General features: G+C 46.3%; 1 protein-coding gene across 1 annotated transcript in view; it reads right to left on the bottom strand.

Moving 5' to 3' along the window:
- Positions 1 to 6935, bottom strand: part of Fam174b (family with sequence similarity 174 member B) — a 42748-nt gene extending 35813 nt beyond the window's left edge. The window contains exon 1 of the mRNA XM_036176916.1: positions 6282 to 6935. Coding sequence (XP_036032809.1) covers positions 6282 to 6604 — 323 coding nt within the window. The 5' untranslated portion in view covers positions 6605 to 6935. The remainder of the gene's footprint in view (positions 1 to 6281) is intronic.
- Between the last annotated feature and the right edge of the window lie 12038 nt (positions 6936 to 18973).

Below are 18973 nucleotides of genomic sequence, written 5' to 3'. Positions count from 1 at the left end.
GGTCACAGCATTTTATCACAGAAACAGAAAAAAGTAAGTAAAACAGACGGGGAAATCAGATTAAGTATGGGTCCTGGGGTTCCCTGGGTAAAAGCATTTGTTGTACAAGCATGAAAGCTAGAGTTCAGATTCCCAGAACCTACTAAAAACACTAGGTGTGGCTGGGGGGGTGCCTATAACCCTGCACTGGGTGGATGGAGACAGGAGGGTTAAAGGGGGTTTGCTGATAGCCATCCTTAACTGAAAAAATGGTGAACTCCCAGTTCAGTGAGAGATCCTATCTCAAGGGAATGAGCAGAGAGCAATAGAGGAGGGCACCCAAAATCTTCCTTGGCCTCCACGTGCACGTGTGCATTGGCACACACGCAGAGAAAGCATGGGAAGAAAGAATGCTGTTTGGGTCCAGTTGACACCAAAGAAATGGAGACCAAAGCAAGGAGATGCTACGGTATACCCAACACATGGGAAAGCATCAGTCATCCTAAGTGTCAGGGACAAATAAAGGATCCACAGGCATGGCTGCATGGTACCCCACCAGGGAAACCAAGTATGAAGAACACAGGAATCCCATGGCCAGGGGTATACCCCAGATGATTTCCTACTGGTCTTCAGACATGTCCTAGGATACAGTGTGCATGCATGAATACAGGACTCAGGACTGTAAAGGAGTACAGGTGATACATAATCATGCCACAAATATAAATGCATAAAGGGAGAATCGCCCACATTGACAGGTGGGTGCACATGAAGGAAGAATCGCCCACATTGACAGGTGGGTGCACACGCTAATACATTTCTTTGCACATGCATATATACGCATATATTTATAAGTGAGTGACAGGAGCCCATACTGCCGTGCCACTCTATAACCTGCTGCATTCCACAACCCGCGGCCGATATTGCCGCTGTCGTTACTTTTTCCCATAGCCTGTCTTACTTAATTCGCGCCGCCATCTTCCCATGTCATTACTTTCAGCAGCTCTAAAGGATTACGTACTCTGTACTTGTCTTGTTTCTGTTACAAAATACCTGAAATAGCGACTTAGGGAAGGGTTTGTTTCGGCTCACGTTCTGAAGGTACAATGCAGCATGGTGGGGACGCCGTGGTGCCAGGAGCATGAGGCGCCCATCACATGGCACCCGCAGCCAGGAAACAGAGAGATGGGAACACTGACGCTCAGCTCAGTCTCCCCTTTTCACTCCATCTGGGACCCCGGCCCATGCCAGTGCTGACCACATTTAAGGTGTATCCACTCACCTCAACAAACCCAATCTAGAAACTCCGTCACAGACGTGCCTAGAGGTTCATCCTCTAGATGAGTCTAATCCTGTCAAGTTGACGCTCAGCATTAACCCATCACAGACTACCATATTCTTTTAAACAGTGTCAATTACTGGATATGTCTTGGTTTTTTGTGTTTTGTTTCAACAAGGTCATACCATGTACCAGCTAGCTTCCAACTCATGATCCTCCTACCTCAGCCACCTCAATATTGAGATTACAGGTGTGCACCACCATACTCAGCTCTATATAAGTTATTTAAAATATTTCACTATGAAACAGAACTACTCTGAATACCCCCCAACATGCACACATTTCATCTCCTTCTAATCATTAGCATCAAAATAAGAATATCAAAGGGAAATACATGTGGACCTTAGCAGCAGGGTTGCCTAATTAAGAGTTCCTGGTCTTCACTACATGGATCTTTCCTTTTATTAAACTCTTTCCTTGGATCCATGTTTTTTCTGTTGTCTAGCAAGGTGACTCCTTCAGGGAAAACAAACAGGAAGAAGAGTTAATTTAAAAGCAATGATACCACACTCTCTTCCCTAATTTTGTTTTTGCATTGCTAAGACAATGAACAGGTACCACCCAGATTCCCACTCCATAGGCATCCCACACTGACCATGCATCTAGTCACAGGGGACACTTGGAGAGTCATCAACAATGTAAAATACTTGGGAGTTCAACATTCTTTTGCTAAAAATATCTTTATTAAATGCCAGCCTATTCTTGGAATGGTACTAGGTGCTAGAGAGGCACGGAAGCCCTGCCCTTGGCAGCCCTCAGCCTGGCAATGCAGGGACAGGAAATTCAAAACTCAAGTGTGCTTTGGGAGCTTGAGGGAAGAGGGCCTGACCAAGGAGTTTTCCCAAGTTAAAACACAAGAGGGTCAGCCATGAGCCAGTTGTGTAGACATGGTCCCAAGGGAATCCAGGCAAGGGGCAGAGTGGAGCAACGTGTTTGGGCACTCTCTCTCTTTTCCAGTGACCAGGAAATGAGCAACTCTGTTCCTCCACCACCTCCAACTTCCTAGCCATGATGTCCTGCCTCACCACAGGTCCACAGCCCTGGGGCCCAGATAGCTCTGTAACCATGAGCTCAGATCAACATTTCACGCTCGGCCCCCATTTTTATCAGGAATCTTATCACTGTAGCATGAAAAACCAACACAGTATTTTTCCCTCTAACTTTCTGGGTTTGTGGTATGTTTTACACGATACCAGAGCCTTCGTAAATATATGAAAACCAATATGGTGGCTCATGCCTGTAATCTTAGCAGTTGGGAGGCTGAGACAGGAAGTATATTGGCTGGTTTTGTGTGTCAGCTTGACACAAGCTAGAGTCATCAGAGAGGAAGGAGCCTCAGTTGAGGAAATGCCTCCATGAGATCCAGTTATAGGGCATTTTCTTAATTAGCGATCAAAGGGTGAGGTGGTGGGATACCGTGGTGGGTGGTACCACCCTGGGCTGGTGGTCCTGGGTTCTATAAGAAAGCAGGCTGAGCAAGCCATGGGGAACAAGCCAGTAAGCAGCACTCCTCCATGGCCTCTGCATCAGCCCTTGCCTCCAGGATCCTGTCCTGTTTGAGTACCTGTCCTGACTTCCTTCAGGGATGAACAGCAATGCGGAAATGTAAGTCAAGTAAACCCTTTCCTCCCCAACTTGCTTTTTGGTCATGGTATTTCTTCATAGCACAGAAACCCTAACTAAGACAGGAGGATTGTTTGATCTTGAGACCAGCCTGCTAGGCTCAACAAAAGAAACAGAAGCCTGAAGCCACAGTTAAACCTGTCAGACATTTGTGCACGTATGAATGCTCACTCGTGTGTGTGAGTGTGCCTGTGTGTGTGGAGGGGGGAATGCATGCACCACTGAATGGCATCCCCATCCTAATTTTAATATATTTAACCCAATACATCAAAATTATAAATTTGAAAAAAAAAACATTACTTCAAAATCTTACCAAAAATTTTTAAAAATCAAGCATTCTTTAATAAATTCCATGTGTTTCCCATGATTTCAGCTCCTCCTAGTTCAGAGGGTTATGTTTCCAGTTCTCCATAATCTCAGGTGGCTAATGGTTACCAGATTGGACAGCACAGGAGAAACTGGGGCCTTATAGGACTGGAGAAGCCAATCCAAAATATAACTAAACAAATAAATAACTGAATAAAGGAACACACAATGCCACTAAAGAGCCCTTGGAGTCCAGCAGAGCTAAGGGCAGAGGAACACTGGGCAGAATTTATATGGAGACTCAAGAGCAAGACTCGATGACAATCATGAAGAGACGGCCTTGCCCACAGGTCCAAGAACTGGACGTGGGAGATTGAGAGAATCGAAGAACGAGACCAGCACTCCAGCAGAAGAGGGATAATGAAGTGCAGAGGAGCAGGGATCCCCCAGGAACCCCAGCCTAGAACATCACTGTGACCAAGGAGAGATGAGGAAGGTGTAACTCACGCAAAAGTGGGGGGTGGGATCACTTCACCAGGGAACGTTTAAACAGGGGTGAAATGGTCTTGGGAGTTCTCGGTGATTGGAAGAGCAGGACTCGGGGCCTATAAACTAAGAAGATGGAAAGCAAGAAGGTACAAAAGACCCCTAGCCAGCAGCCCAGACGTTCTGGAAGCCCAGTTAATCAAGTCCACAGGAGACTGTGACTACAGGCAACAGCCACAGAACAGAGCACCAAGCAGCCGTCAAGGCACAGCCCCAGCCTTTAGCCACACAGACCCATGGCATGTTCTTAAAAACCCAATACTTGTCCCACACGTTGAGGAGCAACATCTCCAAAAGGACATTAGGGGACTGGGTACCACCAAGGCCCTTCCCTGCTGTAAAATGCTACAAATCCTATCTAAATCAGAAGCCAGATTGGCAGCTCTCTGCCTGGAGATTCAAATAACAAGCATGCCTTCTCAGGAAGAGGACACTCGCTGATCATAACCAGAAGCAGTTTATCTTATGAAGTGGTCTCCTTCCTTCCACACCCAAGGCAAGGACTCTCCCACCCAGGCCTGAGTGCCACATCTATAAACTCATAGCCCTGTCCCATCCCCCTGCATACACACACACACACACACACACACACACACACACACACACACACACATCTGGTGACAGGATGCCTTGTCTTCTCCCCCACTCTTGGGTAATAAAGAGAAGACTGGCAAAAATAGTTGAAATGCCTTCTTTTAAAAGTACACAGCTGTGTGGGCTGGGACTATTTTGAGCTAAATGCTTCAAACCTTTAGGCTGGAGCGGCTCTAGGCATCTGCTGACTCCAAGTGAACAGTGAGGAAGTCTGGAAAAGAGGACGCTGCCTCAGTTGAATGCCAGATCCTCGCTCTGCACAGACACGCTAAGATGAACTGGGCACCTCACCCTCTAGGGCTCTTTGCTGAATACAGGAACTGGGTAACCCAGCATGGTGGGATTTAGGGTGTAGCAAAGGATACATGAAGTTAACGCTGGAGAGGCCAGAGAAGAAAGCAATGGCCCCATTCAGCTGTCCAAGAAAACCACTCAGGGTCCAGCCTGCGGTCTTGGAAGATGCAGAGTTGAAATGCATACGCCAGGGGCCGTGGGGGTAAAGGGAAGAGCAAGACACAAAAGACAAGGCTGGGAAGGGCTGGTTGAGGGAGGCAAGGCGAGCTGGAGCCAGCCTGTAAGGGCCCCGAACACCTCGCAAAGGAAATCCCAGGCCTAGGCTGTGGCTAGACAGAGCCAGCGAGGTTCATCAGCAGAGGAATGAGGGAAGTGAGAAGGCTGGGGTAAGCCAAAGCAGGCAGTGGTAGGGGACAGAGACCACAGGCCCTCTCTGTTCTCTGACAACTGGCACTTCACCGTATGGGCCCCAAAGGAACCACCTAGACTTAACATCACACAAAACTGAGAGCATCCCTCTACACATAGCTCCCAACCTTGACTTCCCTGGGTCTAATTTCTGCTCTTGCCCCATAGATGTTCTCCAGAGGAAGAAGCCCCTTGCCCTATCTTCAGTAACTATCAATCATCAAAACACAGTGTAGGACAGAGGGTCAATAACCTCACACACATACGCATGTACGCACGCACGCACGCAGGCGCGCTTCCTGGCTAGCTGGTGGGAATAACAGGATATATTTGGCTTTTTCCTACAAACCAGGATTTCCCTAGCATTCCAGAGAAACGTCCAACTGGCCTCCCCTGTGAACCTGTCCACCTCACTATTCCAGGGACCGTCTAAATTTCCTGGACACTTTCTCCTTGGCCTTGAACAACCTACAAAACCTCCCTGAGGTCCGTCTCGGTCCCCTGTAAATGAGCACTGAGACAGCTCAGTCTAGAAGTTCAGCAATGTAAAGTCGCCACATCTGTTGAGGGTCACCAAACCTCCTGAAGCCTATTACCAAACCTGATGTAAGGCAGGTGTCCCCAGTTCCTCAGGCATCCCCCTTCTCGCTCCCTTCTGCTCTCTAAAAGTAGGTGAAAAGAGGGGAATGGGGGGCGGAGAAGAAGGGAGAAACGGAGCGGGGGAGGCAAGGGGAGAACAGGAGCGAGGTTCACCTTAGAAGAACCCAACTCCAAATTGTCCCTCCACCGCTGAGTAACTGTGTAAGCCACCTCTCTTTTGAATGTTACCTCGTCTGTGACGTGGGCATACAAATCAATTCCGCGGAAGCGCGGAAGGTGATCGGAACTCAGAGTGACAATGCTCGCGTCAACTGTGAGTTGAGAAAAGCAATGGATCAAGGACTTGGGACACACCGAACAGCCTTCAAGGGGGGAAACTGTTCCTGAAATGCGTACCTGAAAGAATCAAATGCACAGCGCCCGCCCTCGGGATGCCCCCCTCGCAGGGAGAGCAGAGAGATGAGCGAGCGCGTCCGGCGGGAGCGCGCCAAGACCCAGCACCTGTGCGCGCAGGTGGGGCCGGCGCGCGGGGACAGCAGCATGGCGACACGGCCCGCAGAGCCAGCTGAGCCAGGAGCAGGGTGACACGACCCACCTGAAGACGCGCAGCAGCAGGCAGGCGATGAGCAGCGCGCTGAAGGCGCACGCCACGATCACCGCCGCCTTCAGCGTGGGCAGGTCACGCAGCAGGCTGGAGAGACGGGTCACCACAGCGTCGCCGCTGCTGTTGGAGCCGCCCCCGCCCGCCACGCCAGATCCCAACCGGGTGACATTCCCGGGGCTGGGCGGAGGCTGGTGCTCCGCTTCGGGCTGTGAGGCCGAGGCGGACTCGGCTCTGCGGGCGAGGACGGCGGGCGCGGCCAGGAGAGCCAGCAGCAGCAGCAGCGGCGGCCGCGGAGGCGGCGGCAGGGCGCTCATGGTGCGCTGCGCGCACGGTGCCGAGGTCTGCGTCCCCGAAGCCTGAGCCTTGCACCCAGGAGGTCTGCGCCCCGGAGGTTTGCACCCCGGAGGCCTGCGCCCGGGGGCTCCCGCGGCCGTGGCGGCTGCGCGGTGCTCGGCAGGAAGCTACAGAGCCCGGAAGAACCCGCGCCGCCGCCGCCGCCGCCGCCGCCGCAGCCACCAACACGTTGCACCGAGTCATTCGACGGGCTTCGGCCCCGCGTGGGCGGGGCAGACCTCAGCTGGGTCCCCGCTGCGCTCCGCCCCTGGGTGGCCCCAAGCTGATCGGGGACCTGAGACCCCACGGAGAAGTCCTAACGGCCTGGCTCTCTCCGCTCCAAGCGGTATGATGAGCGGCTCGTGCGCTTTCTCGTTCAATTCAGCAGCCCCTACCTAGAAACAGATATTCTCTTTTCCTCATTACTTGATTTAGCACGCTGAGAGCCAGCTCACAGCAGCCCCGATTCCCCCACCTGGTGAACTAGTTTTCTGCCTTCCCACCGTGGGAAGTATTAGCACCCTGTCCAGACCAGCCTGAAGTTTCAAACTCCGATTGTCGTGCTGTCTCTGGTCTATAAACTAAATGATGCTGGAGTGTTAAACAGCTATGGATACTCTTCTGGGAGCCCAGGAACTGAAGCAGTGCTGAGTGCGTTCCTGGAGCAGACCCCAGCTCGATCTGGAAGACACTCCCTAATGACAGGTAAATATCTAAACACATAAAGCAAGAATCCAGAGACTTTGAACACCTCATTTCTGGTCCAGCTAGAGACAGACAAATACAATGATATATTCATTATCTATATCTGCATAACCAAACTTCCATGATTACCCTAAAACTTAGTAGCTTACAACAGCCCACATATATTATCTCAGACCCAAGCATATCTGGGTTCTCCAGTTTCAAAGTGTCTTATGATCTTAAGCTTAAGATCTCCCAAGGTTCACCTGGGGGAGGAGCTGTCTGTCTCTGGGCTCAGTCAGTTTCACCTGGTAGATTCAGCTCTTCACAGGCTATGAGACCAGAACCTCCATTCCCCGCCATCTGTCTGTCAGAAGCTGTCCTGAGTTCTCTCGTTGGAGACTCTCTAACAGAGCCATTAGGCATCTTCAAAGCATTCAAGCCCAATTAGCAATTAAGTCATCGATCAAGACAGAAGACAATTCTATAAAACTTAATCGCAGATACGACATCCCCACACTTTTTCCTGAACTAATTCATTAGAAGCGTGACACAGCTCTCATTCACACTTGAGGAAAGGAGACTGTGCAGTGCTGTAAATAACAGGAAGCTGGGTGCATGGGGCCACCCAACAGCTGTCTGCCATATACAGTGTGATGAATTTTTATTTGCCTCCCGGGGTTGGGGGGGGGGGGGGAGATGAACAACGTTCAGATTCCCAGAAGTCATTGCCCACAAGGTACTATGTGCAATGTGTGTTTGCAAGCATGCTACAGGGGTGAGAGATAAAGACAGATCATTTGCTCAGCATGATGGCACATGCCTTTAATCCCAGCACTGAGGAGGCAGAGGCAGGCAGATCTGGATGGGTCTGATGCCATCCTGGTCTGCATAGTGAGTTCCAGGATAGCCAGAGCTACACGGTGAGACACACACACACACACACACACACACACACACACACACACACACAGAGAGAGAGAGAGAGAGAGAGAGAGAGAATAAAAAAATCATATGGTTGAGAGTATTCATTTTCATATCAAAATATGCACAGAAAACTCCCTAAAGAGCTGGGTGTGAGGTCCATAATTCCCCAGCCGCCTTCTCTAAAACAAGCCTCAGGTACCACAGCACACCTGTTACTTAGAAAAAAATTCCGACATAGTAGAGCACAGGTGTGCCCAAGTTAAAGCCTCTCCATGAGGATGGAAGTTAACCATTGAGTGGTCTTGGCCAGAAAGGATTTAACCAGTGAATAGCAGGTTTTTAATATTGAATATGAGTAACAGGGCTGAGCACAATAAGGTCATTGAGAAAATCCACAAGAAGAGGGAAACAGGCTAGAGAAATGAAGCTCCGAAGGACCTTGGTCCAGTTCCTGGCACCTACATCTGGTGGCTTCCCAACTCTGGTTCCAGGGGATCTAGCACCCTCTTCTGGCCTCCCCAGGCACTGCACACAGGAGGTACACAGAGAGGCAGGCACACAAACATACACATATAAATATCAGCATCCTCTTCTTTTGCCATAATCTGTGTGCTGTAGATGTGATTATTTGACATTGACTTAACTAACACCAGGAATACAGAAAGCATAAACAGTAAACTAATAAAGTGGCAGTCTAGGATCTTTCACTCTCCCTATGTAAGGCTCACTTATAAATCGCCTCATATTAGAATCCCTGAAGCATTTTGATACAAATAACTGTGAACAATGTCCTTTTTAATTTTATTTAAATAAATACGTTTTCATTGATTTTACATATGGACTGCAGTTTCCTCTCCCTCCTCTCTTCCCATCCCCCCACTTCCCATCTACCCTCCTCCCCATCCGCTCCTCCTCTGTCTCCATTCAGAAAGAAAGGGTCAGGCCTGCCATGGGCTTGAGTAAAGCATGGCACATCAAGTTGAGGCAGGACCCAGCTCCTCCCCTTGCATCAAGGCTGGGTAAGGTAATCCAGCATGGGGAACAGGTTCCCTTTAAGAGCCAGCTAAACACCAGAGACAGGTCCCGATCTCACTGCTAGAAGTGTTACAAAGAGACCAAGCTATACAACTGTCACACATGTGCAGAGGGCCTAGGTTGGTCTCATGGAGGCCCCCTAACTATTGGTCCAGAGTCCATGAGCTCAGGTCAGCTGTCTCTGTGGGTTCCTCCATCATGACCTTGACCCGCCCCTCATACAATCCCTCTTCTCTTTCTTCAGCAAGACTCTGGGAGCTCAGCCCAGTGCTTGATTGTGAATCTCTGCATCTGCTTCCATCTGTTACTGGACAGAGTATCCCTGACGACTGTTAGGGTAGTCACCAATCTGATTACAGTAGATGGCCAGTTCGGGCACCCTCTCCACTATTCCTAGGAGTCTTTGCTGGGGTTGTCTTTGTGGATTCCTGAGGGTTTCCCTGGTGCCAGGTTTCTCTCTAAACCCAAAATGCCCAGCCTGGCCCACCTCCAACCTGCCTCCCGCACCTAGCCCACCCAACCGGCTCCCTCAAGTTCATGTTCCCCCATCCCACCTCTCACCCCCAGTTTACCCAGGAGCTCTCTTCTAGTTCCCCTTCCCAGGGAAATCCATGCAACCCTCTTTGGGCCCTCCTTGTTATCTAGCTTCTCTGGGGCTGTGGGTTGTAGGTTGGTTCTCCTATCCTTTACTCCTAATATCCACTTATGAGTGAGTGCCTACCATGTGAACAATGACCTTTTAACATTGGAAACTAGTAGCAGGCAATGGCGACCAACTTTAGTTGATATAAGGTCAAGGGTTACTGGACACAGGGTAGGCTGCCTCCAAGACTACTGTCCACTAGAGCAGACATCCTAGAAGCATTGTCAGCGGACAGTTGGGGTTCCTCACAGTCTTTCAGGGAATCTTCAAAATGAGAAATAACTCTAGAACGATGCTGAGAGGTGATTTTCCTTTTTCACTGAGTTGACATTGATGCCAGTGTCAGCAAGGGTGACAGCAGGACTCAAGGAGAGTTCTACCTGTGCCGGGTGTTGCTGTGGATATCGCTCTGTGTAAATAAAGTTCTGATTGGCCAGTGGCCAGGCAGGAAGTATAGGCGGGACAAGAGAGTAGAGAATTCTGGGAAGTAGAAGGCTGGGGAGACACCGCCAGCCGCCGCCATGAAAAGCAACATGTAAAGACACCAGTAAGCCACAAGCCATGTGGCAAAGTATAGACTAACAGAAATGGGTTAATTTAAGATAAAAAGGTAGATAACAAGCAGCCTGCCACAGCCATACAGTTTCTAAACAATGTAAGTTTCTGTGTGCTTTCTTGGTTGGGTCTGAGCGACTATGGGACTGGCGGGTAAGAGAGATTTGTCCTGACTGGGCCAGGCAGGAAACTCCAACTACAGGGTGTCATCTCCAAAGCCACGCTCTGCACAGACCCTGACACAGAGCCAACCTCACTTCAGAATTCCCTTGATATAGCCTTGACATTATTAAACCTTGACTCTGGGGAGCAGGCCATGTTATCATCCTCTGTGGTAAGACAGGAGGAATCAATAAATCACTTCTGTTCCATGCTGAGAACTGGCAGCGGACTTGAGGAAAAGCAAGCATGCAGTTCTTGGAGCCACAAACCAAATGGCCATTTTTGTTGATGTTGTTTTTCTTGGAACAGCGTTTGTCATCAAAGAGTGACTGACAGACTTCAGAGTGGGTCTTTGGCAGGCAGTGTCTCAAAAATGAACAAAACGAGCCTGTTGCTTCCAGGAAGCCAGCTGACGGTGATAAAATCCAAGATTTCAAGTGAAACATGAGAAACATTAGAAGACCTGTCAATTAGGATGCTTCATGCTGTGAGTCGGACAGTTGCCCAGTACCTCAAAACTTTTCTGAGGATGGAAGTATTTAAAAGTGTAAGCCCCGTCCATACCCCTTACTCCTTCCATCCCTCCCTCCCTTCTCTCTCCCTCCCTTTCTGAGACAAATAGTCCATGTAGCACAGACTGGCTTCAAACTTTCAGTTTCCCCACCTCCATCTCCTAAGTTGTGTACCACAGTGCCTGAATTCTTTTTCACATGTTTTTCAGTTTTCAGGTTTACTGATGTTATTTTTTTGTGTCTGAGTGTGTTAGTTGTATGTACTCGGTACACATACCGAGTGCATGCTTGGTACCCATGGAGGGCAGAAGAGGGCATCATATAACCTGGGACTGGGGTAAACCACCACGTGGATCCTGAGAAACGAACTCAGATCCACGGCCAGAGCACCAGTGCTCTTAGCTGCTGAGCGACTGCTCCAGTGCCTCTGTATATGTCACAGTTTATAACTCTATCATGCAGGAACTCCTCCTAAGTACCAAATTACAGGACTGTGGCATCCAAAATGTATGCCTTAGAGGCTGTGAGATCATGGGTGTTTCATAGCGAAATATGTCAAAATTTGGAAGGTCTGCTTAGATCAGTGAACTAATTTTTCCTGAGCAGCAGATACACATAGTTAGAAATTATTGGTGAGTGAAGGTCCATTAAAAGTGCAGAACAGGAGTTGGGGATTTAGCTCAGTGGTAGAGTGCTTGCCTAGCAAGTGCAAGGCCCTGGGTTCGATCCTCAGCTAAAAAAAAAAAAAAAAAAACAAGTGCAGAACAGACCAGTGGGTACATATGTGCTTGGAAGGGAACCAGGCTTTTGTATGGATGCTAGAAAAGTGCTCTACCACTGATCAGCCCCAGCCCAGACCAATGGGGTCTCAGTGACTGTTCTATTGCTGCGAAGAAACGGCAGGACCAAGGCAGCTTGTAGAAGAAAGCATGTAATTGGGGGCCTGGTCACAGTCTCAGAGGGTTAGTCCCTGATCATTATGGTGGGGTCCATGGTGGCAGGTAGGCATGCACTGGAGCAGTAGCTGAAAGCTTGCATCTGATCTTGCACAAGATGGAGACAGAAAGAGAGAGACTGGGCATGGCATGAGTTTTTGAAACCTCAAAGCCCCAGTGACACACCTCCAACAAGGCCACGCCTACACCAACAAGGCCACTCCTACACCAACAAGGTCACACCTACTCCAACAAGACCATGCCTCCTAATCCTTCCTAAACAGTCTTTCAACCAAACATTCAAATGAGACTAATCAAATATGAGATTATGGAGGCCATTCTCATTCAAATCACTGCAAATTCAATCCTCAAATTCTACAGTGGAAGAAGAGAGAATCCACTTCCAAAAATTATTCTCTGATCTCTGCGTGAATGCTGTAGCATGCAAACACACACACACACACACACACACACACACACACACACACACGAGAGAGAGAGAGAGAGAGAGAGAGAGAGAGAGAGAGAGAGAGAGAAATTCTTCAAAATCTTTTTAGCAAATCCCATTGCATGTATGTACTATTTTTCTTTATCCATTCATCAGTTGGTTTCTAAGTTGGTCCCAAATCCTACTTTTGTGAAAGGTATAGCAATGAACATGGATGTTGGAATGCAATAGACCTAGAGTCCTCTGGGTCTGTGCACACTGGTGCTACAGCTGGGTTATATGGTAGTTCTATTTGTAGGTTAGTTTGCTTGTTGGTTGTTGTTGTTTGAGAAACCTCCATGCTGATTTCCATAGTGAATACACAAGAATACACTCCCACCTGCTATGAACAAGAGTTTCTCTTTCCCTGTATCCTCAACACTATCTGTTCTCATTTGCTCCCTTGAAGTTACCCTTCTCACTGGGGTGGGATGGAGCCTCAGAGTAGTTAAAATTTCCATTTTAACTATGTATTGGCCATTTTTGTTTCTTCATTTGTGAGAATTATGTGTACAGTTTATAGGTAGGAAGATTTGAAGGTGTTGGTTTTGGTTTTGTCTTCTGTAGGAAGATTTGAAGTTGTTGGTTTTGGTTTTGTCTTTTTTTTTAATAGCCGGAGGGACAGACGTGGGTGCTAGGAACTGAACTTTTCTTATGTTTTGGTTGTGAGCCTAGCCTTTAATGGCTGAGCTATGCCTCCAGCCTGTGAACTGCCATGTAGGTGCTGGGAATTGAACTCGGGACCTCAGGAAGAGCAGTCAGTGCTCTTAACCTCTGAGCCATCTCTCTAGCCCCTTGGTTTTGTCCTGATATGGTCTAGCCATCAGCCCCTTGTCTAAAGTACAGCTAGCAAGTATTTCCCCCATTCTGTGGGCTCACTCTCCATTCCACTGGTTGTTTCCTTTGTCGTGTAGAAGCCTTTAACTTCACGTAATCCCACTTGTTTTGGTTTATGTACTATGCTATTAGTTATTAACAGAAAGGTTTTGCCTCTGTCTAGATCTTTTTTAAAAATATTTATTTGTTTGTTTGTTTGTTTGTTTATTATGTATATAGTGTTCTATCTGCATGTTTGCCTACAGGCCAGAAGAGGGCACCAGATCTCATTACGGATGGTTGTGAGCCACCATGTGTTTGCTGGGACTTGAACTCAGGTCCTCTGGAAGAGCAGCCAGTGCCCTTAATTGCTGAGCCATCTCTCCAGCCCTCCTCTGTCTAGATCTTGAAGTGTTTCCTGCATGATTCCTCCTAGAACTTTCAGTGTTTCCACCTCTGTATTAAAGCCCTTGATCCATTTCAAGTTGGGTTTTTTTTTTACATTTTTATTAAACATATTCATTTTATTTATTTGAGCATTTTGCCTGTATGTACATATGTCTACCATGTGCATGTTTGGTATCCACAAAGGTCAGAAGAGGGGATCTGATCCCCCATAACATGGATGACTGTAAACCACACCATGTGGGTGCTGGGAATTGAACCCAGGTCCCCTGCAAGAGTAAGTGCTTTTAACTGCTGAGCCATCTTTCCAGGAGCCTTTTTAAAAATTATTTTTAGGTTTATTTATTTTACTTTCTTATGTTTTTGAATGTGTTTCTTGCCTGCATGTATGTGCACCATGTGTGTGCCTGCTGGATTCCCATGGAACTGGGACTATGGGTAGCTGTGAGCCATTATGTGGGTGCTGGGAATTAAACTGGATCTGCTACAAGAGCAGGAAGTGTTAACTGTTGAGCCATATCACTAGCCCCTGGGAATGATTTTTATGCATGCTAAAAGATACAGATTTCATTTCATTCTTTTGCTGATGGATACCCAGTTTTCCCAGCACCATGCATTTAAGATGCTGTCTTATTTTCCAGGGTAAGTTGTTGATCCGTTTGTCAAAACCAGGTGGCTGTTATGTAGCCATGAGGGTTTATTTCTATTCTGTTCCATTAGACAGATTTGGGGTTTGGGTTTTGGTTTTGGTTTGGTGGTGGTGTTTGATTTGGGGTTTTGGTTTTTTATTTTTGATTTGTTTGTTTTGTTGTTTTGTTTTTTTAATAGTCTTACTATGTAGCTCTCCTGGCCTGGAATTCACTGTATAGATCAGGCTGGCCTCAAACACACAGAGATCCATCTGCTTTTGCCTCCCAAGTACCAAAATTAGAGGCATGTGCCACCACTGCCCAACCTGAGACAGACAGACTGTGATGAATCAAAATATAAAACATTTATGATGTGCTCTGGTTTTTTAGATTGTAACTACCCTCTAAGAAACTCCTCGTGCATTGTCATACTGTATCAAAAAGAATGTCACAACCATCTGAAAAGACTATAAAAATGTTTGCTGCCAGGCGGTGGTGGCACACGCCTGTAATCCCAGCACTCGGGAGGCAGAGGCAGGTGGATCTCTGTGAGTTCAAGGCCAGCCTAGTCTACAGAGCTAGTCCAGGACAGGTTCCAAAGCTACAGAGAAACCTTGTCTTGAAAAAAAAAAGGTTTGTCCTTTTCACAACTATGTTATTTCAACAACTTCCTTTTATTCTTGTTGTTTCAAAACAACAAATCACAACAGATTAAATGCAAAAGCAAATATGAGAATCCAACCATTTTCCATGAAGCCAAACAATAAAGAAGATATTTGCAGAAAGACATGTCAAGCAAAGCCATACTTATCTGCAGTTTTTGTATGTGAAAAGTAGGGGTTTTTTAATGTATTATTGATGTTACTACTTATCTTGGTTGTTTTCTATTGCTGTGAAGATACAACATGACCAAGACAACTTATTTAAAAAAAAAAAAAAAAAAAAAAAGAGCATTTTACTAGGTGCTTGCTTATAGTTATATGGTCATCATGGGAGCAGAGTGGCAGGTAAGCAGAGATGGTGCTGGAGCAGTAGCTGAGAGCTTACTTATATCTGATCCATAAGCCTGAAGCAGAGAGAGAGCTGGAATGGTGTGGGCTTTTGAAACCTCAAAGCCCACTCCAGTGACACATCTCCTCCTAATCCTTCCCAAACAGTTCCATGAAATGGGGACCAAGCATTCAAACATATGTGGCTATGGGGGCTATTCTCATTCAAACTACCACGTGCTATATTAGTACAGTAACACATTTTAATGAACTAATAAACATTTTAAGGACTTATGTGTTTTAATTTCTTTTTTTATTTTCCCCCTTTGGTTTGTTGCTGTTCCTTTGTTGTTGAGATAGGGTCTCTGTAGCTTGGGCTATCCTCAAACTCATGGCAATTCTCCTGCTTCAATCTCCCAAGTACTGACATGATAAATACAGGTTAGAATACTGTCAATATTAATGTGTAAACCCACATCAATAAAAACTCTTAGGGGGCCTCAATATTCCTCTTGGCTTTGGGTTTGTGTTTTAATAGAGCCTTGCTGTATAACTCAGGCCAATGAAAGGCAAGGTACAGTGGCAGATGATGGATTATAAGCATGTAATCCAGCACTTGGCAACCAAAGGCAAGAACATCAAAACTTGAGGACAGCTGGTCTACATAGTTAGTTTAAGGCCAGCCTGAGCTACTGTACTGGTTACTTTTCTCATCGCTGTGACCAATTACCTGACAGAAGCCACTTAAGGGAAGGAAGATTTATCTTGGTGTCTCACTTAGAGGCTACAAGCCACTGTAGAAGGGAAGACATGGCTGCTGGCTCTGAGATCATGGAAATGGGAGTTTGAAGTGATGGTGTGTCTTTAATGAAGCTAATCCCTTTAATCCCCTCACTGCCCCATCAGGAAGTTTCAGTTGACTCTATTTATGTCTGTGAAAACTGCATGTTTTTTTTAATTCTTCCGCACTGCTTATTCCTAAGTCTCACTGTAAGCCTTACTCAAAGCAATCAACAACCGAACTACACCCAAAATGCTATCATCTTGAAATTCCTTCAACCAATTTAATTAATCTGCTACTGACTTACTACTACAATTTAATTGTTCTACTACTTCTGTATTCTGTCTCACTCAGAGTCTCAGAACATAAGAAAAATGAAACAGAATCTTTGTCAGAATGTGACATAAGTATTATGTGGTTCAGTTCCCAATAGAGTCCACCTTTCCAGCTGAAATCTCACAGGTGTAGCTGTTACCGCCCACTTTCCTATTCTCATCTTCTGAACTCCCACCAGAGTCACAACTCCAGACTCTTCCAAAATCCTCCCTTAAACCAGTCCCAAAGGCTCAAGAACCACTTAGCCGGGTTTAGTCACACCAGTGCCCTTATTCCTTGGTCACTAACAAGACCGTGGATTTGCTGTCACCAACAGAGTTCTAGTCCTGCCCTCTCCTATCTAGAGACTCCTCTGGCCCATCTATTTGTTCCACACAATCTTCCATAAAGTTCTGTGAGCCTTGGAGGAGGATATGGATGTCTGGTAATTGTTTCTCTGTTTATGCTTACTATTGGGCCTCATCCTATAAGACACTATGACCAAAGCCACTTGGAGAAGATAGTGGTTGCCCCATCATTAAGGGACTTCCAGGCAGGAATTCCAGGCAGTCTTGTTTGGTGAAGCTCCTGAGTCTGATGAACATATTTTCTCCCTCCTGAAAAGAATGTTTCTTCCTTCCTTCTCTCTCTCTCTCTCTCTCTCTCTCTCTCTCTCTCCTTTGTATTAGTCAGGATTCTCTAAAGTAGCAGTGTGGGACTGGCGGGTAAGAGAGATTTGTCCTGACTGGGCCAGGCAGGAAAACTCTAACTACAAATGGCGTCCAACGTGTTGGCAAGAATTTCCACCTAAAACCTGACAAAAAAAGATTCTAAAACGGAGCTAAAAACAGCTTCCTAGTTGTCTTTCTTAAGTTAGCGGCAGCCTGCCGGTTTGAGCTACTATGGCGGGTTCTTGGCGAGTGCTTCTGATCTGCAGTTTGGCGGGAATGAGGATTCTACAAGCGGCACTTTACTCTGCTGCATGGTGGATTTAGCCTTTGCTAGTTTAAAAAAAAAAAAAAAAAAGTTTCTGGGCTATGCACTGCTTTGATAGAACTGCTTCTGATAGTTGATGGTACACATGGCCCCAGAGCCAGAGCTGGCAGTAAACTGTACCACCGCCATGTTGGGAAGCTGAGGTGGGTGGAGCTAGCAGCCACAGCGGTGTTTCAGTCTTACAAAGATGGATATTACACAGAGAATCTGGTTTGTCTTGTCTTTGGGATTTTTAACTGCAAAAAAAAGATTTGACTGTAAAAGCTGTTGAGTTAAACAAATATGTAAATTTTAAAGGTACCTTGACTTCAAAATTTGGATATAAGGATATGTTGCTTTGGAAAAGAGTCTCTGCTTTTGTTTCCACAGAAAGCCAGAGGCTGTGGATTTGTTCCACATTAAGATACATCAGGTTTCATCAGCCAAGACCACCTGAAAGGTCTCCGATGACACCATGGCCCAGATGATCCAACATCCAGAATGGTTTCAAGGCAACTGGCTCAGAGGTTCACCCTAATGGACTACTCCATAATCCTAAAATTTTCTTTGTGTCCCCATAAGATACAGCGCCCCCCTCCAGCAGGAAGTAGTAAGAAAAACTACGCCCACATTCCCAAAATTATCAAGCTGGCTTTGGAGATGGAATTGGCTCACTCCTTCTCTAAACCCAGACATATTACTAAAAGAAAAGGTTAAGAGATTCTTGTGTCCCAAATCAGAAGAGCCCTCTGGTGTGGGACAGAGAAAAACCAATGTTTTTCTTTAAAGCAGGTTGATTATAAATGCGATCTCTTTCTAAAGAAGAAAAGGGGATATGATATAGATATAATAGTATGAAAGGGTAGATTAAGGAAGGAACTTACTTCTAAAGAGCAACAACTTGTTTAAAATGTTTTACATTGGTATAGATTTTAGTCTATTGATACAAACTTAAAGTTAATTTTGTTATACTATGTATATATTTCTACTCATGTTTAAGGTATTATGTTTGTGTAGCTCATTTAAAATTGTAATGGATAATTAAAAATAGATTAATAATTAATCATCTGTGATAATCATACTCATAGCCATGTTAGTTAAGTCTTCTGGATATACATAGAGATATTTCAGATAGATAGGTAATCTTCAAATACTTCAAAGACCTTCAGAATATGGCATTTAAAATATTTTTAAAATTTAGACTTTCTGGACAGTGAGACATGTCTGCTCCTGGCAACACCGATTTACTTCAGAGACAAGGATGGGCATTGAAGACACTTCATATCTTATCTTCACCTTGGCAAAAATAGCCATTTGGGCAAAAAACTGTTCTTGCCTGGACTGCTTGATTAACTGGACATGCAGGACCCATAGAAAGGTGACCACTGAACTTTGCTTGACAAAATGGTCCTTCAGGTTCCTGCTTCGCAGAGAAAACTGCCAGACATTCTACAGGACACTAAAAAAAAGTGACCAGGAGACTCTAGCCTTGTGGGCTGA

This window comes from Onychomys torridus, chromosome 1, assembly GCF_903995425.1.
Source record: "Onychomys torridus chromosome 1, mOncTor1.1, whole genome shotgun sequence".
Classification (NCBI taxonomy): domain Eukaryota; kingdom Metazoa; phylum Chordata; class Mammalia; order Rodentia; family Cricetidae; genus Onychomys; species Onychomys torridus.
Note: the sequence above shows the minus strand (reverse complement) of the source record. Positions and strands in the feature narration are given on the sequence as shown.